This window comes from Orcinus orca, chromosome 5 (genome assembly GCF_937001465.1).
Source record: "Orcinus orca chromosome 5, mOrcOrc1.1, whole genome shotgun sequence".
Classification (NCBI taxonomy): domain Eukaryota; kingdom Metazoa; phylum Chordata; class Mammalia; order Artiodactyla; family Delphinidae; genus Orcinus; species Orcinus orca.
Window position 1 is genome coordinate 82,787,370 of NC_064563.1, and position 25,476 is coordinate 82,812,845.

Below are 25,476 nucleotides of genomic sequence, written 5' to 3' on the forward strand. Positions count from 1 at the left end.
TATTATTCAGCCTACCGCAGTTTAGCCTACTTGCAATAATCTTCAAGTTCCCCTAACAATCTATATCCTATGTTCCCATCAAGGTTAACTAGAAATACTGGACTCTTTGCACAGGAGAAAAAGGTAGCTATAGTTCCATCTCTACCCTGACTTCTCTCTCTTTCCCTCATGCCCAGGAAAAGGAAGTGAGGTATAGTATCTGCTCGTCCCATCAGGGTGTTACCCAGAATCAGAGTCAGGAGAAAGCACCTCATAAAACTACTCTGACAAATAAATCATATCCTGGGGACCAGGTGAAAATTAGAAAGCTGTACACTAGGGAGCTGCCAAAGAACTGATGGTACTGAAGTTACATGGACCTCAGTAATTTGTTCTTTCATTTAGAAAGGATGTGTATAATTCTCTTGGAAGGAAACAAAATTGTTTCTATGTGGGAGCAAATTATTCAGAAATCTGGATTGAAGAAAGCATACAAACACACTTGCTTAATGTCAGACGTTTTTATTTTTAATTTTTCGGCATAAGGTATATTTGTATAGTCACTGAACCAGCTGGAGTTGAAAGCTTGGATTTTCACAGCTGATATAAGCAGAGTTCAGATTCTGTCCTTGATCTCAAAGCCTTGGGAAAGCAGCTGCAGAATACTGCTTCCTTGATTCTGATACCTTCAGCAGTAAGGCACATGATATTTTAAAACTCTAACAAACTCATCTGTAATTTTTCTCTCAGGGGATTAGAAAAACCAACTGGTTTGAGAATGACTCAGCAGTTTTCATCCCCCTCTTCAGCCAATGCACCTCAGCTAAGATTGAGAAACCGATTCAGAACTCACACCTCTCTCTGAGCTGGATGGCTCCCTTCCAAAGCACCAGCTGTTCTTTCTACTTTCTTTTCTACTTTTTAAAGCAGTCTGAAGCATATGCTTTAAAATTACATATAGTAAGTCTCTTTTCCTTTGTTCCCAATGTACAAATAACCCTGGACTCTGTTCTGAGGCCAGCAGTTGCAAAGAATGGAGAAGGTTAATGAGTAAACCCACCCACTCCTGCCAGAAAGCTCAGCCTCAGACCTTCTTGCCTCCCTTTGCAGAGGGAAACAACGCTGCAGTTGAACAAAGTGAAGCCACTGAGGTACTCAGTGGCTTCAGGCAAGATTGGTCTGCAATTCCATTCCACAGAACTGAAGATAATTTCGGGTCAATACCATTTCTCAGCAGCTCAGATTCAATCCTCTTGATGGTGAGCATGAGGTTCATTAGAGAGAAGAAAATTGTATTCAGTGGAGAGTCAGAATGCTGGATGGTCTCTGCCCTTTCCCCAAGGAAATCATTCCAAATTGCATGCTGCTGTTAACCAATCTCTGTGTAATATAACACACTCTTTTTAGTGCTGATAGATTTTCAAATATAAAAAAATATTGTGTCTGGAGGCAAAAAAGAATAATTTCACTTCCATTGCTTTCTAGGTCATAACATTTCACATTTGATATTCCTTCCAAATATGGGCAGCTGTTGCCCTGATCATTGCTCCCACATCCAGGTGTGTTACATCAATCTCATCCTGCTCCAAGCTGCTGAGAATTCTGGAGGGTTTATCCTCCACCCACTTACTTCCTTCTTATATCTCTTAAAGACATGTACTCAGATGGTGGCATTTCACTCACTGAGTGACGCTGCACTTTCATTATCGTGGGCTAAAATTAAGTATTGATACATTTATGAGGAACAACTATGGGAAGAAAATGGCCTTTTTTTTGATGTTTAAGTTAGAGAAAAGGGGGTTCTAACCCTACTTAGATCAGGATACATCCACTCGTGTTAGAATAGGCTCTAAGGGGGACTTCTCTGGTGGCGCAGTGGTTAAGAATCTGCCTACCAATGCATGGGACAGGGGTTCGAGCCCTGGTCAGGGAAGATCCCACATGCCGCGGAGCAACTAAGCCCGTGCGCCACAGCTACTGAGCCTGAGCTCTAGAGCCCGTGCTCCACAGCGAGAGGCCACTGCAACGAGAAGCCCGTGCACCACAACTAAGGGTAGCCCCAACTCTCCACAACTAGAGAAAGCCCATGCACAGCAATGAAGACCCAACCCAGCCAAAAATAAATAAATAAATAAATAGAATAGAACAGGCTGTAAGGGAAAAACTAAATCAAACAGTAGATATCTACTGAGTACCTTCTATAAGCCAGGCACAAGGCATATAGAGGTAAACAAGATGCCATAGTTCCAGCCTTCATGGAGCTTATAAACTAGCAGAGAAGCCAGACAGTGAACAAGAACTCACAGGTGTGTTTAAGTGTTGTCAAAATAAGTTTTAGAGGCTCTGCACACTTTACTTTATTGAGAAACTCCCTTTTTTTCCTCTGGATGAAAAGTAAATTGATGACAATCAGAATGAACTCCATTGTGCCACTGAGGACAGATCTGGCTATTCTCCTGAAAGCCACGCATATCTTCAAAACTTGTTTTCCTATATCCACATAGATGCAAATATATTTACAAGTGCTCCATAGATGAGCCAGATGATATAGGTTTTTGCCTGCAGCGAGGCTGGTTGGAGGGCTTTTTCTCAAGGGTTTTGCTGTCAGATTGGATCCACACACTCTTTACAGCTACTTGTTTCATCATATGAAGGGGAAGTGGAGCTCCAACCTCAGGGAGGTTGCAAGCCAGGCCAGCCAGATCTTACTAACCTGGAGTTGAGGTGATGCCTGAGCCATCTCCCCTCTCAGGAACTCCCTGATGGGTCCAGAATTAAAGAACCTGTTCTTGGAGTGGGATAATTAAGAATAAGCCCATAAATCAACTAAGTACAGCTAAGGATGGAAAGTCCATGTAATATCCAGCACTCTTCTCCCGATTAATTGGTGGTCTTTAAAATTCACACAGAGAAATTATCTTTCCTAAATGGTTCACATGCCAAGACATAGCAAAGATGTTATGTATAGAATGTGATCCACAAACATATGTCATAAAGAAATTCTTACCTTCATAGACAGTCAAAATAGCAAAATACTCTTTAAATCCCATTAATGGTGGCCTTTGTGTCTTTGTCACATGCAGTACATTTCTGGATTCGGTAATGAGTGTGCCTCAGAGGATCCTCGCTGCCCAGGTGCCCTGCCAGAAGGACAGGTATGAGTGAATAGAATATCAGCTTGGAGAACTCTGAATTATAGGAATGAATGACCAGCTTTCAGGCCAAGTGCTTCTACCCACCGTCTTGAAAATTAGCCTGTGAACTGTCTAGGAGTTTCACAAATCATTAAGACAATTGGGATGCAGAACAATGACAATACAAAGTTAAAGTTGGATAATGGTTACCTATGGCAAAGCACTTAGTCCCAAAAAAGTAACATTAAATTTAAGGCTTTCAAGAAGATCCCCTAGGTCCGGGGTTAAGGGACTTCCTTAAAGTTCCCTTGAACAGCATAAGATATGGCAATGATGAGAAAATAATCAGTCCTTGTTAAAAAAAAAAAAATGTGTGCACAAAGATGTTCATACTAGTGTTGGTTAAAATAGCAAAAATATGGCAAACAAAAATTTTGTCAAAAATTTTTAAGAACATTTCATGGCATGAAAAAATGCTCATGATATAGTGTTTCCTCTTTTTTTTAAGTGCTAATTATTAACAGGACTACACATATCATAGCGTTGCCATTTTGGAGGATAAGAATGGAAGGAAATATACTCATATGTCAACATTGGGTTATTTCTGGATGGTGAGATAATGGGTTATAGTTTATAAATTTTCTACAATAAGCATGTACTACTTTTCTAATCAAGGAGGAAAGTCACCTAAAACATTATTACAAGAAGGACGTATGGGTTGGAGATGGTCATGTGCAGTGAGTGGCTCAGAGCATCGCCATCCAAGACAGAATTCACCCACTGAGTTGTTTGATGGGAAGGTGGAATGCTTTTCTGATGGAGTGATGTCATTTATTGCCTCCTTTGTTTTAGAATAATCCTCAAGTTTGCCCTTACAATCTGTATGCTGAGCAGCTCTCAGGATCAGCTTTCACTTGTCCACGGAGCAGCAATAAAAGAAGGTAAAAGGATTAGGTTAATTCTGACCTGCCGTCTATGGGAGCTATGACTAGTATTTAGTGCTGCCTCCTATACCTGGGCCACAGCCTCCCAGGGTTGCCCAAGATCCTGCTTCTTACAGGCTGTGCTCTGGGTCATAGTGAGGGGAGGATGAACCTCATCTCCAGCTAGAATCAAGTGACTGATAGAAGAAGGGGAGAGAGCAGCTGCACAGAGCCTAGAAAACAGACATGTCTAGTTCCATTTATAATTTGTTGCTTGTACTCAGAAGAAAGTCTTCCTCACAGTCTGGCCTTCCCCTGGGATTGTGCAGTTGAGTTCCGAATTTTGATTTACTTGGGAGTTTTTTTTATAATGATTAACTCAAAATTATAGAAGATTCAGTGCAATATCTTCCTCAGCTGACTAGAAGTATTATGTTCTTTGGATGAAAACGTTGGATAATCCAAGCTTGGGTTAGATGAAAGGTCATGTATTATGGCCCCTGGTGGCTTGAATTAATAAGGATTTTTCTCCTCGGATTTTGTCTTTGCTGGAAACCAGCACATTCATTAGCACAACATGTCATGATCCATGTTTGCTCTAATCCTACAAGCCAGGTCAATGAACTCAGTCTCTTGGTTAACTCCTATGGGGCAGGTTGGTTGCAGTACCTGTTTTGGTTTAGGGAAGCAGTTGAGTGTTGTGACTTAAACAAGCAGTGTCTAATTATGGGAATTTCAGAATAGAACACCTGTGTAGAGGGCTGCTGCTTATATTGGAGTTAGGGGGAGGAGGGCAGGCAGTCTTGTACTGCTTAGTGGAAGGTGATTGGGTTTGTCTCCAGCGAGTCCTCCTGAGAAGTAAATGAGATAGTGAGAACAAAAGCACCATGGACTACACAAGTGATAGGTTGTTTCCCTTAGGGGTTAATCGTGCCCACTCTGGAGGCAGCCCTCCTGAGTTTAAATCCTGGTTCCTTCTCTTTCCAGCTATGTGACCTTGGGCAGGTCATGTACCCTCCAAGAGCCTTCTGGTTTCTCATTTGTAAAAGAGATAATAATAGTACTTATCTCATAGCTGTGATGAGGATTAAGGGAAAGAACATATGTAAGGTGCTTAGCACATTGCCGGGTACATGGTGAGTGCTCAATTAACATTAATTTTTATCATCATCATTATTGCCACAGTAGCAGAGTGTCTCCTTCCAATACAGTGTATCCCTAGAAGGCTGTCGGAAAACTGAGTGGCAGGTGCTATGCTACCATGTCAATATCAATATTGCTTCCCTCTCAATAGATCTGTACATGGAGGGGGAAGAGATAGTTTCCCATACTTGTCAAATCAAGATTAATTCTATCACTATTTAATCATCTCTCTCTCTCTCTGCAAGCCCAGATAGCCAAGGTAAGGTAAGCACACAGACAATTCCTGTCAATTCTAATTTATGACAGCCTGGCCTCCATGACTATGTTCTTGACTTTATGACCCATTCACTAACTGGACACCTGGACTCTGGATTCTGCTGCCTGCCCCCATTATTCAGCAATATCTTCAGTCAGCAGGAGCAGAGCTCTGTTCCAGGAGGCTGAAAAGGAGCTGTTGGCATTTCATTAAGATGCTGGCACCATTCCCTGAATCAGAATTAAATCTCTGTCCGGGGCAGTGTAGTGCTGCCTGGGGAGTTTTATAAACTCAGCCAAAAAACAAGGGACACTAGGCATGGTTCACCCATCTGTTTAGAACTCTTCAAAGGTATCCACAAGAATTTTGTGAAAATGCTCAAAATCCCCAGTGGGAAGATGGAACCAGCCCCATCCATAGATGAGAAAGCCTGAAATTCCTACATTTAGTCACTACTCATTTAAGCCACAGAGTTCAGGAACTCCCCACCCCCCACCCACAAACTATCAGAGAGTATATCTATCAGGGGTTGATTTTTATCTGATTAGTTAGCTGATCCCTTAGGTCCTGAGAAGGTGAGAGCCAGCACAGAGAATGTAGGAAATCTGGACCATCATAAAAACCCAGATGATTAGGGGTAGACAGATAGACAATTCAACACACATCTAGTAATTGAGCACCTACTGTGTGCCAGGCATTCTAGGTACATAAACTCTGAATCCTCACAACAATCCTAGGAGATAAGGATGAGGAACATAGGATCAAGAAAGTTTTGGGAATTCCCTGGCGGTCCAGTGGTTAGGACTCTGAGCTTTCACTACTGAGAGCCTGGGTTTGGTCCCTGGTCAGGGAACTAAGATCTCACAAGCCAGGCAGGGTGACCAAAAAAAAAAAACAAACAAGAAAGTCTTGTAACTTGCCCAGGATCACACAGCCGGTTCTAAAATACACACACACATGTTCTCAATTCCATATAGAACCTAGAGAGGCCTAGTTAATTCATGGCCCGAAGTCCAATGTCTGAGATTACTTCACCTAGAGCTAGAGGAATCAAAAGAAAACTGAACAAGTCTAGCTAGCCCTTTAATCTCCCAAATGGCTCAGTGTAGGGCCAGGTCAGTTCCACCCCCTGAAGTAGACTGTCCTGGGGCTTAAAGGGCTAGAGCTTGTTCAAGCAGGTCTGGTCTTCCATTGCCCCAAGTGGTGTTCCTCTTCCTGCTGTACCCTGTCAAGGTAACAGCCTCTGAAAGGACTTGGGTCCCTCTTCTGGATGGTTCTCCTCCTGGTGTCCTTCAGGGTTCCTTCATCAGAGTCTTCTCTTCCTGAAACAAAGCCAGAAATGTACTATAAGAAAGTAAAGATGGATGCTCTTATAATTTTAGATATGTTAATTTCCTAAACATCTTACAAATTAACATCAAAAAGACAACCGAGGGCTTCCCTGGTGGCGCAGTGGTTGAGAGTCCGCCTGCCGATGCAGGGGATGCAGGTTCGTGCCCCGGTCTGGGAAGATCCCACATGCCGCAGAGCGGCTGGGCCCGTGAGCCATGGCCGCTGAGCCTGCGCGTCCGGAGCCTGTGCTCCACAACGGGGGAGACCACAACAGTGAGAGGCCCACGTACTGCAAAAAAAAAAAAAAAAAAAAAGACAACCCAATAGAAAAATGGTAAAGGACTTGGGCAAGTAATTTATAGAAAAATTCCAAGGGACCAATAAACATACAGATTCTCAACCTTACTCATAATAATGGTAATACAAAATAAAAATGAGATAGTATTTTTTACCTACAAGGCCAAAATTAGTAATAATACCCCCTATTTGTAAAGATGTGGGTGATCAGGCACTCTCACACATTAGTGTTGTGAGAATAAAGTGGTACAACAATTTGGCAATTTTTCTTATTATGCATTGGAAATATCTTAGAGAATGTACAAGAAAATTGTTAAGTTCTGATGTCTCTGAGGATTGGCTCTGAAGAAACTGGAGGAGAAAGCCATCTAAGTCTACCTTTTGAGACTTTTTAAATTACTTGAATTATTTTTATCACTGGCATGAATTACTTCTATAATTTTAAAGAAGAAAATTGATTTATATTTCAAAAATGACAAAGAAACCACCCATATTGTCTCAATCTGTGTAGGACTCCTTGTCCTCACTTTCCAGAGCCAGAGCAAGGATTAGTATCCAATATGTACATAAGCTAATGTTTTTCTGTGGATTTGCCTGCACAGATATCCCTCAAGGTACTTTCCCTTCCTTTATAGTTGTCATTGGGAAAGGCAATTCTTTTTTTGTCAGTATGGAAATAACCAAGGGCTAGAGGCTCAATTTGAAGAGTGATGGATCGTGTGGAAAGGTGAGAAGAGGCCAGGGCTATGGGCAGCAGTGGCTATTAAGAAATGATGCTGTGTCATTGCTTCTCACATTAAAGCCCACAGATCATTGTTGACCTGAGCGTCTTCCTAATGTTATGTCCTGAGCCAGTCTGTGCATCACTCATAACATCACCCTAAGGCTTATGTGTCCTTGTTTCCCCCCAGCTGGCTATATAGGATTCTACCTTCGGTTTCTCACAAGCCTTTTGAATCCATTGACCAAGGCCATGTCACGCACAACTGGGATGAAGTTGATCCTGACCCTAACCAGGTAACCTGGTCCTGTGAATTGGAGAATAGCACGTATCCAAAGCCTTAAATATAAACATTTAAGTCTAACCTGGGTCTTTGAGGAATTAGACAGATTTTTAAAATAAATGCTAAAGTGTATCTGTTCTTTTGCTTAAACTTGGGTAGGAATTTTGGAATTGATTGACCGTGCCTGTGCACGTGTGTGTGTATGTGTGTGTGTGTGTGTGTGTGTGTGTGTGTGTGTGTGTGTGTATAAGCTTTCGTTTTTCTAGCCTAATGGCTTTAGGAGTGCTCCAGTGAGTTGAATGAATGGAAATTATATAGGCTGGTGAAAATACATCTACACATCCGTAGGTTGGTTGGTTTGTTTTAATCTAAACTCACCACAGCATATTGAAAACACATTCAATACTTATGCCTCTGAAAAGAGGCCTCTGATATGGAGAAGAGAGGCTTGTTGTCTGACCTGGTTTCTGTAAGTCTAGTGTCACCTAGGAACTTCCATTCCTTGCCTAAGAGTGTCCTTCTTTTGATCTAGTGACAGGCTTTCCCTCTGCATATCAGTATTATTTATGTACTCTACTTTCAGTAACAAGACAGACCCATTGCTATAATGGACTGAGCTCCTTTTTTTTTTTCTTTACCTTTTGAGCACCCCAGTGTATTCCCTTTGTCCCTGAGTTTAGGTACATGTCACTGATAACTAGAGCATAATGCAGGAAGGAAAACAGACCTGGGTTTGCATCCCTGGCCCTCTACTTGTCACTGTGTCTTTGAGCTACAGTGTTTCACCTGTAAACTGGGATAATCATGACATCTGCCATGCAGTGCTGTTTTGTGAAGTTTACTTGACAGAACAGGTGGTGACCATACTTCGCCCAGTGCCTGGAACACAGTAGGCAAGAACCATGACTCTGATACAGCCATTTTGATATATTCACTTAAGGGTAGTGATAGTACATGTAAATCTCAGAATTTATATTCAGGTAATTTTTTTTTCATTTTATATTTTTTTAAATTCTGAGGTCTCCATCTGCCAAATTGGCAGAAAACAACTTCGTCTCAGTCTTCCCTGAGAATATCTTGTTTTAAACAATGCCAAAGTAGGACTGGGGGTTGGGCCATGCTGGTTGGTCCTCTTTCACTTGGTAGTATTGAGATGCCCATTGTTCTGCTGCTATCGTGTCAGGCCTGGGCATGGAATCATCTACAAGATATTTCTAGTCCTGTTGTCCCAGACATGCCACACAACCATTTCTTCCTTCTGGGAGTTGCTAAGACATGGGCTCAAGGGTCCCCTCTGCATTCAGAGTTCACACAAATTGATCAGTCTCTCTCCCTCCCCTTCCCTCCACTCTCCTCCCCTTCCACAACTCCTTCCCACAGCCCAAGGAAATCTTCTGTTTCCTCTTGGTTTGCCAAGATGTTTGGTCTATATACCTGCTAATCCCCTTCCCTCAAATGCTTAGACTTTTTGTAGAACCAGACAGAATAATTTAGAGTCACTTTTGTTTTCCTGCCCTGCTCCATCTTTTCCCTAATTATGGAAATCTCAGAGAACCAAGTATCTGCTTGAGTGCTACTCACCCCTCTCCAACAGGGACAGGAGGAGAAGCCTTAAGAGTGGAAAAATATGTGAGTTAGCAACATACAGTGTCACCCATCTCACAGTCATTTTGAAGCCAAGACATCCTGTTTAAATAACTGACCCTTAAACTTGTGTGAAATTTAGTGCATGAAGCAGACATCCTCCCTGGTCTACCACTGGCCTATATATTGCCTTTGAGCCTATGGGAAAAGGCAGCCCAACCCCCAACCCTGCAGGCACAGTGCCCTGCTGAGACACTGCCCCTTTCCCCTTCAGCAGATCAGGGCCCTGTGCTGGACACAGTTTGCACAGCCAACCTGTGGACCCCATCTTTATCTGTCTGAGTCTCACCTGGGATCCTAATCCAATCCCATACATCCTTCTCTCCCACACTCTGGGGTTAGGAACCCATCCGGCAGACACACTCATTTAACCATTTACTTCCCCACTCATCTCACAAACGGCCATAAATCATTCTGTCCAAAGTCACTGTTCATTCTTTGAGAATCTGCTTGACTCCTCAATGGGTTACATCTCAAATTCTCCAATTTCTCTCTTAGAGCTACAATGGTCATACTTGTTTGTTTTAGATTAATAAATAGACCTGACTGCTTAATAATAGGACTCCATCTTTCATTAGAAAAAATAAAGGATGGTTGCCTATACCTCTATAGGATTCTTGGTCAGGCTAAAAATTAAACATTTATTATATACTAGCTTTGGAAGGTTGAGAAGGTATTTGAACCACAGTAAGTTTTCTAATTCTTTTCTTCAGGAAGCAAAGAGAATCCCCAATTAAGTTTCTGACAGTTCTCTCAAGCAGAGCCAAATCTCATATTATACAAAGGAACAGCGTGGCTGTAAAGTCAGCAAGTAAGACAAAAATTAAGTACAAACAAAATTATCTCTGAAAAATTCCTTAAATCACCCATAAAGTATAGGATACATGGCTTTGTGTGTGCTTCTTTGTATGGTAATTCTTATGCACACTAAATTTGAGAACAATTGAGCATTGACTAAAAGAGAGATTATAGGCAAAATCTGTAGGCAGATGTTTGGGAATTCAAGTCGTGGAGCCCTTAAGGTAGCTATCGACCAGTGGTGTATAGGGTGGAGAGGGGAGTTCCAATGCCTCTGCCTGCTCATATCACCCACACAGTTATCTAAGTCTCTTTATACATCATCATAGATTTGTGCGTGGTTGTGTTGGCAACAGTGGAGCCACACCTATATCATTTTGTTTGGGGTGGGGAGGTGAGGTTTTAAACCTAACCTTTAAGGAAAATGTGAGTGTGATGTGTAATATGTAATATGCTCAGTAATATCCTTTTATTATATAATATTATTATTGCTATGACTACTATCAATACATTTTTTAAAACATGAATACAACACTTCACAATGATTATTTGGGGGTACAAGTGGCTTATCCATGGAAGCTAACCTCATTCTGATAGAATTTTTCTGGTTTTGTCTTATTATAAAAGTAATGTATACTTATAAAAACTTAAATGTTATAGAAATTAACAAAGTAGAAAATGGAAATCTTGCCCATATGTGAGAGTCAAGTACATCAGTTGTGCATGTTAATTCATTATTTCATAAGTAGTTAACATACATTTTGAGAGAGAAGTTTGAGGAAACTGCATTTAAAAGCCTGAGTTAATATAGAGGCAACAAAATAGCTGCATCAGAAGTTTCCGCTTGCTTTCTAGTAGAACCTTGATACACATTTGTTTCCTTCTCCCCTTCCCCATTTCCTTGCTTTGCATTTTCCCTTGAACTTGTTACCTTCCTCCTGTTTTGAATCTTTCAGATGCTTTCTACATAGTGGCCACCAAATATATTTCTTCTCCAGTATTTCCCCTGCTCATTTTCAATGTTGTGCTCACACATGTTGGGACAGATGTGCCCCAGAACTCGATCATGCCTCTTTGGACACCAGCTCCATCAAGGTAGAGGTTTATCCTCCTCCCACTCTGTAACCTACACCTGCCATCCTGCTTCCCTTGTCCTGATACACACCCTGGCTGTTCTTGCAAAATCTATCCTTTTGTCTTTTCATTTACACCTTCTTGACAAGTTAATATCTCTTTCCAATTTTATGCTTCATTAATTAACCATAGCAATCTGCATTCATCACTTCCCCCCCATCTCCTTGTAACCTCTTCCAAATATGTACTCCATACTCAAAGAAAAAGTCTGAGAAAATTATATTTAGATACACATCTGACAGTTCTTCTCAGCTGAAACCTGTATAGTAGGTATGTTTTCACCTATCACAGACCAAATCCAATGCTTCATCAGCTTCACCAACTCCCACGTTAGTCATCTCTGGGAATTTGAGAACATGAGAATTACTTAATATTACCTCCAAGGGAGCATTATGGGATATGCTACCATCACCGTGTTCTTTGATACCCTCCCAGGGGAAACTATGCCCCCAAACCTTCATTTTCTTTTAGGGTATATTTAATTAATCATCTAAGAATTAATGCAAACTGTTTTTGAGTGTATTTATATTCAGCTATGGACATAACAAGTTCAATCCATTAATATCTCACATAAGAAATATACCTAATTTTGTTCATCATGCACCTTCCTCTAACTTCTGGAATCCCAGAATTTAACAAACAAATCTGCATCTAATTTAACTGTGAGTTTACAGATTTCAATTAGCATTCCTGAATCAGCATTCCTCTTTTAAACGTCAGAGTCCTTTAAAGTTTATCTTTGTTATCACTACAGCCCTAATGTCTTAATTGTTGGAAAGTCAGACTCTTGACTCAGTTAAGCCTCAGCTGAGGAAATTACCTTTTAGTTCTCAATCAATATCATTTGGACCAAGTGAGAAACACCTCAAAGCTAATTAAAGATTATATCATAAAATTCCCTCTGCCTCCAGGACATACAAATTATCAAAAATGTTTCAAAACAATACATTGTTAGTGGGTGTTTGATGCCTTATTTGTCAAACTCTTTAGATCTCACTATCCTAAAAGCCCCCTCCCTCCAAAAATGTCTTGGATTTCCCACCTCTTTAAGCTTTTGCCCAAGTCTCTCCTATTCATAGCAACTTCTTGAGAAAGTAATCTAAGCCCACTTTATCACCCCTATTCACTCCTAACCCTTTGCAATTCAACCTGCCCAGATCACTCTACTGAAAGTATGTATACCTTCTTTAAACAACAATAATGCACCCCTTACCATTAATACATGTTTTTATTCAAAACTTACATAAAAGTGTCAATGCCTAATAATCCCACCAATGCAGAGTTAACCACTTCTAGTGTTTTGGTTTCTTTCTTTCCAGTCCTTTTCTTTGCACATATATGTAAATAAATAAGGTCTGGGGTCTCATGTAGCCAGAGACCAAAAGTAATTGAAAATAATCCCAATCTTCATTTGCTTCCCCTGAAAACATTAAGGAGCATCCAGGCTATGACCCACAGCAACACTTTTCAAAATCCCCATCCCCCAATTTTTCCTAGACCCCAACCCTCTCACACCTAGTCTTCCCCAAGCTCCTCAGGCCTGGACCACTTGTTCATGGCTTGCCTCTGCCTGCCCCTACCTTCTGCCTCTAGAAAATGACACAGTGTAGTTCCTCATCCCATTTTCCCAGGACACACACACACACACACACACACACACACACAACATTGATCTACATGGTGAGACTGGAGTTCAAAGGACTGAGGGAGTGGGAATGAGCAAAGCAGAATTTTCCATAGGGAGCAGGGAAGGGAAGGGGAAGAGGATGTGCATGCTTTTATATTAATGCTGTTTATGTCTATCTTTCTCTATCTGACTTCACTAAGTAGAGATTATCATACTACTTATATGTGGAATCTAATATATGATAAAAATGAATTTATTTACAAAACAGAAACAAACTCACAGACAGAAAACAAATTTATGGTTACCAAAGGGGAAAGGGGAAGGAGGGATAAATTGGGAGTTTGGGATTAGCAGATACAAACTACTGTATATAAAATACATAATCAATAAGGTCTTACTGTGTAGCACAGGGAACTATACTTAATATCCTGTAATAAACCATAATGGAAAAGAATATGAAAAAGAATGTATATACATATATGTGTATAACTGAATCACTTTGCTGTACACCAGAAACTAACACAACATTGTAAATCAACTATACTTTAATTTTTAAAAAGGTAGTTACATATATATTTACTGTAAGTACAGTCATTCTCTAATACAGTTTTACATTCTGCTTTTTTTAATTTATTTAAACATCATATTTTGTGCCTTTTTCCAGGTCTTTGTGGGGTTTTTTGGGGTTTTTTGTTTTTTTGCGGTTCGCGGGCCTCTCACTGTTGTGGCCTCTCCTGTTGTGGAGCACAGGCTCCAGACGCACAGGCTCAGTGGCCATGGCTCATGGGCCTAGCTGCTCCGCGGCATGTGGGATCCTCCCGGACCGGGGCACGAACCCGTGTCCCCTGCATTGGCAGGCAGACTCTCAACCACTGCGCTACCAGGGAAGCCCTCCATGTCTTTTTAAACTCTTTGAGTGTAGATGATTTTTCATGTGGCATAATTATCCAATACATGTTTATAATTCCTCTGTTGTCAGATATTTAGATTGTTTCCATTTTTACTATTATAAATCATCCATGGCTAAATACAATCCTTTTCTCCTCAACGTCCCAAAGCCTGGAACAGTTGACTTCCCTCTTTTCTTTTATTTTTTTAACATCTTTATTGGAGTATAATTGCTTTACAATGGTGTGTTAGTTTCTGCAGTGTAACAAAGTGAATCAGCTATACATATACATACATCCCATATTTCTTCCCTCTTGCGTCTCCCTCCCACCCTCCCTATCCCACCCCTCTAGGTGGACACAAAGCACCGAGCTGATCTCCCTGTGCTATGCAACTACTTCCCACTAGCTATTTTACATTTGGTAGTGTATATATGTCCATGCTATCTATTTTACACTTGGTAGTATATATATGTCCATGCCACTCTCTCACTTCGTCCCAGCTTACCCTTCCCCCTCCCCGTGTCCTCAAGTCCATTCTCTATGTCTGTGTCTTTATTCCTGTCCTGCCCCTAGGTTCATCAGACCTTTTTTTTTTTTTAGATTACCCTCTTTTCTTCCTGGATCTCTGTCATTTCCTGTGTTCTGTGACATTGTGTAAACCTGCAAAACAGGCCATCTCCAAGGTCCTGAACTAGACTCTCTTGCCCCTGGCCTGTCTCCATCATCCTCCTGGGAGAGAGGGAAGTACTTACTCTCTCCTGCTGCTCACTTCCTCTTCCTTCTTGTCTTTCTTACCTTCTTTTTTTCTTCTCTTTCTTTTCACCCCCATTGGCCCTTCCCCTCTGTATTAGTTTGCTAGGGCTGCCTTTACAAAGTACCACAGACTGGGTGGCTTAAACAATAAAGATTTATTTTCTCACAGTTGTGGAGGCAAGATGTCTGAGATCAAGGTTTCAGCAGCTGGGTTTCTTCTGAGGCCTCTCGACTGGCTTGCAGTTGGCTATCTTCCCCTGTGTCTTCACATAGTCTTCCCTCTCTACGTCTCTGTGTTCAAATTTCCTCATCTTATAAGGACACATCATGCTGATCAGAGCCCACCCAAATGACCTCATTTTAACTTAATCACTTCTGTAAAGACCCTATCTCCAAATACAGTTATATTCTGAGGTACTAGGGGTTTGGACTCCAACATACGAATTTTGGGGAGAAGACAGTTCAGCCCAATTCTCCCTTTGCTTCCTCCTCTTTCCTTCCAATTATCAGTTAGTGAGTCCCACTTTCATTGGACTCTGTTTTAGAGATGAAGGGTTAATTGCTGCTTATAAGAAATACCCAGCTTTGGTGAACTAAGAGGAGGAATTCCTTGAGCAGCAGGGGGGGTTTCTAGCCCACTTCACTTCCCACCTATCCCCACATGTATACATCTCTGCAGGTAGAATTATAGATATCTAACGTCACCCAACCTAATTTCAGCCCAAAGCTTGGTATAACCTGGTAGGCCATGTTGCAGGAAGTCAGTCCCACCATTCGGGTTTGGAAGCTATTCTGGGGCTACCTTCATTGCAGAACCTCATTTATACTCTAGCATCCACTTCTTCTCCCTCTTGCCATCTTCCACATGTTTTACTTTTTAAAATCTAACGAACATCATTTGTTCCCATGACATTAACTATTACCTCTCTGCAATATGTTTCACAAATCTCCCCACCAACTTCAAACCCCACAGGGGACATTGCCATGTGTATGTCCCAACTCAACAGGATCCATACTAAAGACATCATAGTCCCATCCAAACTTTCCTCTCTCTCTGGCTTCTCTAGGTCTGTTAATGACACAACCATTCTTTCACACTCAACCTGCTATTACCCCTCCCCTCCACTGCCCAGCCAATCCTTAGAGTCATCTTTGAGAACTTCTTTCTCTCTTTACATTGAATTAGGTGCCATGTCTATAGAATGGTGATTCCCACCTACATAAAAGTTACCGGGGTGACTTGTTGAAAATGTAGATTCCCCAGACTCCCCACCTAGAGATTCTAATTCAGTAGGTCTAGGATGATGCACAGGAGTCTCTCTAGATGATTTCCATTCAGATTGGCTCTGGACCACACTTTAAGAAACACTGCTGTAGCATTTGCTCCCAAGATGTCTCTGGTATCTGTATTCTCCTTCCTTTTCTTCACACCCCTGGTCTGGACCTCTTTTCCTCTTACCAGGACTGTTAAAATGGCCTCCTAACTGATCTGTGTGTCTTCCCACCCTATCCCACACATTGCTGCCAGACTCAACTTACTAAATTATCATTCAAAAATATTTAAATCCTGCCATTAACTCTCCCTCCCACTGCCCAGCCAATCAAGTGCAGGCTCCCACGACAGGTGATTCTTATTGTATCTTTCAAGCCCTTCCCTCTCTTCCATGTCCTCTACCCATCAGCCACACTGGAACTTTCACCATTCCAGGATAATACTCTAAATTTTCTTGCCTGGGTGCTTTATGCTCTTTCATCTACTTAGAATTTTCTCTTCTTCCCTCACAAGTATCCACCCACCCAAATGCCACCCATAATTTAAGATTCATCTTAAATACCACCTTCTTCACTGAACTCTTTCAATATTTCTCAGAGTATTTGAGAGTAGAATCTATGTCTCCATCATTTTCATATAACCTGCAGTGTCCAGCACATGCCTTCTTCCAAACGGTAGAATCACAAGTATTTGTTGAAGTAACTCCCTGATAGCTCAGATCCGATCATCCTATAAATAGACTAGATTACATTTCTCTAAATGCATTCACTGGCACTTGCCAACACCGCAGTGCACATTGCCCTGTTCAGCCCTTTTGGACAGTTTGCTGGCTCTTTTTAAGTACATCTCCATCAACTTGCACTTCACTGCTTGGAAAGATGTTGAAGCTGTATGCAAACCAGATTATTTTATTGTCTGTGTCTCTTATTGCTCGTGTGTAAGAATGTTAAATATGCCCTGTACCAGGAATTATTCCTGAGGGAACATTCCTGCTTATATTTCTCTTCCAAAGTCACTTCCAGTTATCCATTTCCTTGTTTTTCAATCATGAATTGCCCATACTTGCAGGGTCTTCTTGTTCCCTGAGGGCAGAGACTGTCATGTTCACCTCTGGTACCTAGCACAAAACCTGGCACAAGGAGTGGTACAATAAATCATTTGAATGAGTTAATATATAGGGATTGGACAAGAATGCTGACTTTGAAGGACCTTAGCAGGATTTGGGTCCCAGGAGTCAGACTGGGCCAAGGCAACTCAGCACCTGAGGAGCAGTAGATAAGGACCCAGATTAGAGGACCAAGTACAAGACCATTAAAAGGAGGCAAAGCCTGGGAGCCATGGAGATCATGAATGGTTTGGAAAGCAGATCAAGACAGGCTGAGATTAAAGGGCTCAGGGTTTAGGTTGCTAAGGGAGGCTGAGAAATTGTTGGTATCAGTTCTTAGTAAAGAAAACTTATCTGCTCTAAACCATTAGTCTTGTCACTTTAAAATAGAGATAATAATTATGGGAGCCTTAGAGGGTTGTTGTGAGAATTAAATGTCATCCAACAAATATTTATTGAGTGACTACTATGTTTCATGCTCTCGGTGCTGAATAATGGATATAAAGCCCTTAGCTTTACCCTCAAGGGAAGGTCAAATAGGAATCCAGGTTTCTATCCATGAAAAAATGTCATCTAAATACTATGCTGGCTCATCTTTTTTTGTCTTCTCATGAAAGACTTTTAAAAGGCTAAACAAAGTACAATGATTTGAATCTTCCTTAACTGTGCTCTATTACCTCTAATACTGCCAAAGAGTCGCCCAAAGCCTGATTTCTCTCCACATAAATTATGTTGCCTTTTTCCTCAAATTCTAGATTTGCTGAAGAATTTAATGAGCCACTGTTTTATTTTATCCCCCTGTCCCACCTTCCCTAGTCTGGGCTGAAACTCACTGTAGTACATTACCCTGGACCTCTCCTAGCCATAGCTGCTGCTAACAACTGTTTGCATATTATGATCACAAAACCATCTACAAGTTACTTCCAAAATCTGGGATAGATGTTATCAATTTCTAATGATATGTCTACCTCTAGCTCACCAGTGTTGTTGAGAGTATCCAACTCATCCAATCTAGTTGAGTCCAAGGCAATCTTATGGAGGGAATCTTATGTAGTGTTGAAGGTGATACTCAGATCATCCAGTACCCCTCTCAATCTTCTGACTTTGGAAATACTGAGTCCAATTCTTTGGTTTCATTTACATCCCTGAGCATGAATTTCAAATCCTGATCATTAAATATTGCCATGATTCTCCTACTCCTTTGGTAACCTTAAAGAATTTTTAATTCTAACTTTAGTCTCTGTTGAAGATGCTTTCCAAATTATTTTTGACCATCTCACTTCTAGTAAGTAAGAGTTTATTTTCAACAGAATTTGCAGACCACAGCTGCAAAATATGTGAAGCAATGATAGAACTGAAAGGAGAAACAGAGTTAATCCACAATTATAGTTGGAAACATCAACACCTCTCTCTCAACAGCTGATAGAATAACTGGACAGAAAATCAGAAAGGATATGGAAGAACTGAGGGGTTTTCACATGTGTAAAGAACTGACTTATATTTTAGAAACAATCTCAGGACTTTTAGAAACATTTGTCAATTTACTAGCTATTGCCTGAATGTCATTTTGACTTCCAAAAGTCTCACAAATTTGCTTTAGTCTTGTTTTTTGAGATATTAGCAATGTTCTCAGTGTCTTATATTTGTTCATTCATTCAATCATTCAATACAAATATATTAATATCCACTATAGTCAAGACATTGTATTGGGTACTTCAACTGATTTCATTGTTTTTGAAATGTTAATAATTGAATTCTGTGTGGGGGTTTCTTTAGCAATAATATAAACAAAATTAACTGTTAAAAAGTTATAGAATTAAATCAGTTAATAAGCATCCAGTGACTTGCCAGAAGTCACAGAGTAAATAGGAACAGAGGCAGCTGCAGAACCCAGGTCTCCTGGCTCAGCCCAGTGCACAGTCCCCTTGGGCTGGCCTTGGATCAGAGGGTTACTGCTCCATAGCATGCAGTTAGTCTGAATATCTGGATTTAGCAGGAGATGTTTCCACTGTCCGCTCCATAGCCTCTTCCTGTTTATCCTCTCCTCAAATTTCCCTCCCTACATTCAACATGATATTGCACCAAAACTCTTGACCCAAATCTCTTACCTGAAGACTCAAAGCTGGCTTCTTCTTGTGGGTATTGGGTTTATCAGAACCACCTTGGGGTCTTTATTATTGTTCATGATATGCTGAGTATGGGTCCTGCACAATCCTCTGCCATCAGACTCAGCAGATAAATTACTCCTTTCCCTATAACATCTCCATCATCTGAAGGGCATCACCTTTTGCATTAGAGAAGGTTCTTCAAGACCACCGCCTCATCCAGGATGTGGGCCCTATTGAAGGCATGTTACCTACATCATCACGTAGGTGCCCTTCCACCTTCCACTCCAGGCTCTCTCTCCTCATGACTGATGTGCTACAGAAGATTTTGAAAAACTGACCAGCAAAAACCTAACCAAACCAACCCATTGGCCTCTCTGGTTCAGTCTTTCCTACTCAAAATGTACCAACCTCTTCTCTAGGGGCCAGGACTTTATTTCTACCCACAACAGGTATTTTTAATTTCAGGAAGATCTACAAAGGTGCTGTCATGCTGTCAAACCCAAGTTCATGTACCTGATGCACAGTGAGGCTAAACAAAATGAGATGTCAGAGTTTGGAGCAGAGAAAGATTTATTGCAAGGGCCAAACAAGGAGAAAAGGTGGCTCATGCTCAAAAGGGCCAAACTCCATGATGATTTCTGGGGAAGAGTTTTTAAAGGCAAAATTTGGGGTGAGGACTGCAGGGTGTGTGACTTTCTTCTGATTGGTTGGTGGTGAGGTAACACAGTGATGTCTCTGGAATCTCAGCCTTCTGGTTCCAACCAGTCTGGGGTCTAAGTGCTTGTTGTCAGCATATAGTCACCATCTTCTACTGGGTAGGGGTCTTAATTTCTGCAGAACAACTCAAAGATATGCATCAGATACAGATATGTATATCCCTTGAGGAGGATCCAGGAGTCCTGTGACTCTCTCTTCCTATTAAATGCTTGAGCCTGCTCTTTGGAACTCAGAGAAGGCCTAGCAAATTAAAGCCTTTTTTTTTTTTCTACAAACAAGAAACAGGGGACACCTGGGAGGGCCCTGCAGGGTCCTGCTCAGTTTCAGTGTCAGTGCAACAAACCAGGTAGTGCTTTCCTATTACTGGGATTCTCTCTTGCTTACTTGCTCCCTTTTGTTTCTTTTTTTCTTTCTTCTCTCTCTTTTCTTGCTCTTCTTTTTCCCCTAGGTTTGGAAAGCCTTAGACTTGTATTATTTAAACATCCTTGCTATTTGGTAACTGGCCCTAGATACAGCAATTTAGTTGATTGACTGGTTGGTTGACTAAGTGGACTTTTCTGAACATGAACATGAATAGCAATGCAAAAATCACAGGCTCTCTGGGTTGGGTGTGCTCATTCTTAAACCATAGCTGCACATTAAAGTTTTTTTATAAGACAGAGCTTTTATAAAATACTGATGCCTGGGCCCTACCTTCTCAATCAGAATTAAGATTCTGATTTAATTTGTTTTGGGGTCTCAAAGACTCTCTGGTTGATTCTCAAGGCTTGCCAGGGTTTAGAATCTCTGGATAGATCTAAAAGGTTGCCCAGGTAACCACTGATCGGATACTTAAATCCCTTCCATTGGGAAATTTAGAATGATGACTCCTCTTAGAACCAAGATTCTAAGTAATATTATCTTCCAGACAATCTTCCTGGGTGTACAAACTCTGTGCTGCTACTAAACAGGGAAGCAGCAGGTAATGGTTCATGGTAAAAAAAAAAAAAAAAAAGCCAGCAGTGCTTAGCTGTGGCCCTGGCTGATGTCAGGGAAATATCCTCCTAGGTCAATGGTGCTCGACCAGGGAATATTTGTCCCCCAGGTGACACCTGACAATGTCTGGAGACATTTTTGGCTGTTATAACTTGGGGGAGTGCTATCAGCATCCAGTGAGTAGAGGTCAGGGACGCTGCTAAACATCCTGCAATGCACAGGACAGCCCCTGCAACAAAGAATTGTCTGACACAAAACGTCAATAGTGCCAGAGTTGAGAAACCCTTTCCTAGATCCTTGGTCTCAGGTTCCCCCCACTCCCCCAGGAAATATCATCCCCAGTGGAATTAGTCCTAAACCTTTTCCTTCTCTCTGAAGCATGATTTCAACAATGTTTTTCAAGTCAACATCTTTCATTCTTTTAAAGTAGTCCCAGAATGTGATAATCCTGCTTTGCTTTTAAGAAATAAAAGCTGCTGCCTGACTGTGTACATCAGAGAAGCAGGATCATCCCAGCGCTGCCTTTTCCACGTGCTGCTTCCTTTCCCACCCAGCTGCCTCTCTGGACTACAGAATGAGCTGAGCCCCGTGACCCACTGGAGGGCCTGCCTTGACCAGGCACTGCAACCAGTGGAGCCAGCCCTCGGGGTGCAGGTCACTCCATGAGATGTCCTGAGGCTGCTGGGTTTATCAGCTGCCAGACTGCCTGGGTCAGGCCCGCGGCCAAGTTGATTAATAAGTGCTGGGCTGACACTTCTAGTAGGGCTCAGACCTGCTGATTTTATTTCCTACTTGCTTAGATCATTTCATTATTAAATTAAAGATTGTTGTGATTTAAACTGAACCGGCAGGCAGCCTGGGGACAAACACGGGGTTTGGTGAAGAAATTGAACCTGGTACTGCATTTACCAAATCCAATCTCAGCTGGGTGCTTTTTCTTTCTCTTAAAGAAATAATTCAAAACTCCAAGGGCTGGAAGTAAGAAGTAGAGCCTCCCCCTGCAGTGTCAGGAGCCCACACAGAGAGGCTGGCACACCAGGAAAGGGAGCTGATTATAAATAGCATAAAAAGCAGCATCAGTCAAAACTCACTGATGTGCCAGAGCAAAATGTTAAAAGAAATAGGAAGCAATAATTTTTTATTTTTGTAATTTAAAATGCTAAGGAATGAAGACAATATATATACATATAGGTTAAACATTCACACACAACACAAACATACACCCTGCATACACACACAGAACCCAACTGAGCCCCTTTAAGGAAATGATGGATAATTATTAAATTGAAAATAACAAAATCACAAGTAGTCAGAGCCTCACAGAGTGAGCAGCTGTCCTTTTTCATGCTATTTATTGAGAGAGTCTGTGGTTTCCCCTTGTGAAATAATTTTTCTGTATGCGTATTTCTTTTCCAGCTGAGATGGAAACCATTTGAGATTCCAAAAGCCTCTCAGAAGAAAGTGGACTTCGTGAGTGTAAGTAAGTCAATACTATCCACACCTGCCCACCACCCTCTTCTGCGGTGAGTGATCCAGCCATTTGCAGGCTGGATGCCAAGCAGAAGCAGCCTTGGAAGCAGGCAGCAGACATAGCACCACCTGCCTCTGCTTTGGGGGCTGGCAGAGGGATGTCTTACGTACAGGCACTATATGGCCACTGACACCAAAGGGCACTTGTGAGCTATTTACAACATCTCCAAACAGCCAATGGAAATTGGGCATTTACCTACTTCACGTTTCTTTGTTCCTGGCTAGAACACGGGTTCTGAGCCTTTTTGTTCCATGGACTCCTTTGAAAGTCTGAAAGCCTGTGTTTTTATTTTATTTATTTATTTATTTTTTAAGCCTGTGTTTGTTTTTAAATGCATAAAATAAATTACATAAAATTACAAAGAAGCCAATTATATTGAAATACAGTGATAAAAATATTAAAATAGCAAATTTGGTTTGGTTTATAGTAATATATATGCTACCTTCTTAATGCACTAAATCACAAGATCTATGAAAAGATCTAACAACTATGGTTATTAAAAGTATGAGCATAAATGATATTTTGGGATATCTGTAACAACTATAATGTGATATAAAATCATCTATGGTTTCTATCAGTACAAGGTTACAGGCACTTCTAAAACTGCTGTGGTTTGTTGCTTACATTCACGTTAATTGAAGGAAATGATAAATTTCAGTCAGAGATTAGTGAAATACATATATAATTTTTTTCCCCATCCAATTTCATGAACTCCCCAAAATGGACCCCTGGGCTAGAATAGCATCGACTCAGGGTGGCAACTCTAGTTAGCACAATGCTGATTAGAAGTTCTGCTTGGTAGTTATAGGTGCTGGGAGTATTGGAACAACTGTGCTCAGAACAAAGCATATATAGGGGAGAGGCTGGGAGCTACAAGGAGGTGGGGCTCAAAGAAGCCAGGGGAGGGTTCTGTACACCAAGCTCAGCTCATAGCTTACTTAAGGAGAGCCCAGGTGCCCAGCTTTAGGCCAAATTGTTTGTTCCATGTTGAATTCTTTATCATATTAAGTGCTCCAAGCCCTGTGTGGGCTCATCTAAATAGGCCCCAAACTTGCAAACTGAGTTAAAATATAAAAAGAAATCTCTCACTCTGGGTGAATTATAGATATCTGGAGGAACAGAGCTCCCTCCTTTCGGGAAGGCCCATGTGTTAAAGTCTTTGGGACTGTGGGTTATTAGCAGAGAGGATTACAGTTGGTCAGAATACTTTCCTCTACCCTGTTCTGGAAAGATTAGGGCTGACCCTATTCATAAGCAGAGGGCTACCCACATGGTAATGTATATTTGAGGGGCATTAATTGGTCCTTAATGCTGCAACTTTCCTCCCCAAGCCTCCTAGATGCCTAATTTTACCTCCAAAGGAAACTCTCCTTCAGGTTGATCTTAAGCACCAAACTGATAAAATGCCAAGTAATGAATTGATGCTCTGTAAGGTCAACTCTGATGGAGCCATTAAGACAATCCAGACCTAGGGCCATGCCTGGCAATGAGGGTGAGCCACCATCTACAAAACATAAGTCAGTAAATTCCGGGTTCCCTGGTCCCAAAGGGAAGACCCTAGTAGAATTTGCCTCATGACTCTCAGGGACCAGTGGGAGGGCTGGCCTCATTCACCTTTCCCTCTCGTGCGGGTCTCTCCCAGGGCCTGCACACCTTGTGTGGAGCTGGAGATATCAGGTCTAACAATGGGCTTGCTGTCCACATTTTCCTGTGCAACACCTCCATGGGGAACAGGTAAGTGGCTCAGAGCTATGGCACGAGAGCCCCCTTCCCCAAGAGCTACTGGCAAGAGGGTGAAGGCTGGTTTGTTGTTTTTGTTACTATTTTTTTTTTTTTTACCCCAGAGCAATCTTGATATACATTTTAAAATAATGACAATAAATGAGCATTTCTATCTTGACTGACTTCTGTGGCATAAATAAGAATGTCACATAACAATGCAAATACAAAAGGGACAATGGAGCACTGAAAGCAGGAGTAGTCTAAGTTTTCTGACTCAAACCTTGACTTTAATCAGGTTTGAGTCAGAATATCCTTAACTTCTAAGGTTCCCCAGGGCTGTTCTTGAGTCCAAAGTCATACTATATGAGCAGCCATTAGGGCTACCTGTTGGTGGCAGACTTTGGCTTCAGCTAATAACTTTGTGTAAGCTTAAAGATCCTAAATAAAAGAACTTACATATTAGATTTTTTTTTCAAAATCAGAAGCACTTACATAAAAGTCATTTTTGCCTTTTCTTTGGGAAGCAGAATATCATAGCAGTTTTGCACACTACCTTTGGAACCAGACGGCTGTGTCCAAAGCCCAATCCATTCTTCTTGGCTGAGCAACCTAGGACAAGTCATTTAACTTCTCTGAGCCATGAATCAGGGCCAAAATCACGGCCCTATGACAAGGCACTGGAGATGTCCCTCGGGGTCCAGCATCATACCAGGCTCCTCCTGTCTGTCTACCTGAGCTACATTAGCCTTCATTCAGTTCTTTCTACCTGCCATGTGCCTTTCTGCCTCAGAGCAGGTGCCTGTGCTGTTCCTTCTGGAATGTTCTCCCCACCCCACCCCCATCCCATCCCCAAGCCCTTGCCTAGATGATTTTTTCAGATCTCAAGTCAGACATTCCCCCTTCAGGGAAGCCTTGGCTGCCTCCTCAGACTAGATCAGGTTCATTATTCTTTCAGCCCCCTGAACGTGACATTCACAGTGCCATTACAGTTTATGATGATATGGTTCTGTAGTTGTTGGATTGCTGTCTGACTTCCTATTAGACTCTAAGGCTCCATGAGGGCAGAGATGGGGTCATTTTGCTCATCATTTTACACCCAGCACTAAGCCTAGCACATACCAGGTACTGAGC

The 25,476-nt window shown here is 41.5% G+C and overlaps 1 protein-coding gene across 1 annotated transcript in view; it reads left to right on the forward strand.

The window, feature by feature from the left end:
• HGD (homogentisate 1,2-dioxygenase) overlaps positions 1-25,476 on the forward strand; it is a 52,096-nt gene that overhangs the window by 9,486 nt on the left and 17,134 nt on the right. The window contains exons 4-8 of the mRNA XM_004278539.4: positions 3,063-3,134; positions 3,966-4,054; positions 7,976-8,081; positions 22,509-22,568; positions 24,266-24,357. Coding sequence (XP_004278587.1) covers positions 3,063-3,134; positions 3,966-4,054; positions 7,976-8,081; positions 22,509-22,568; positions 24,266-24,357 — 419 coding nt within the window. The remainder of the gene's footprint in view (positions 1-3,062; positions 3,135-3,965; positions 4,055-7,975; positions 8,082-22,508; positions 22,569-24,265; positions 24,358-25,476) is intronic.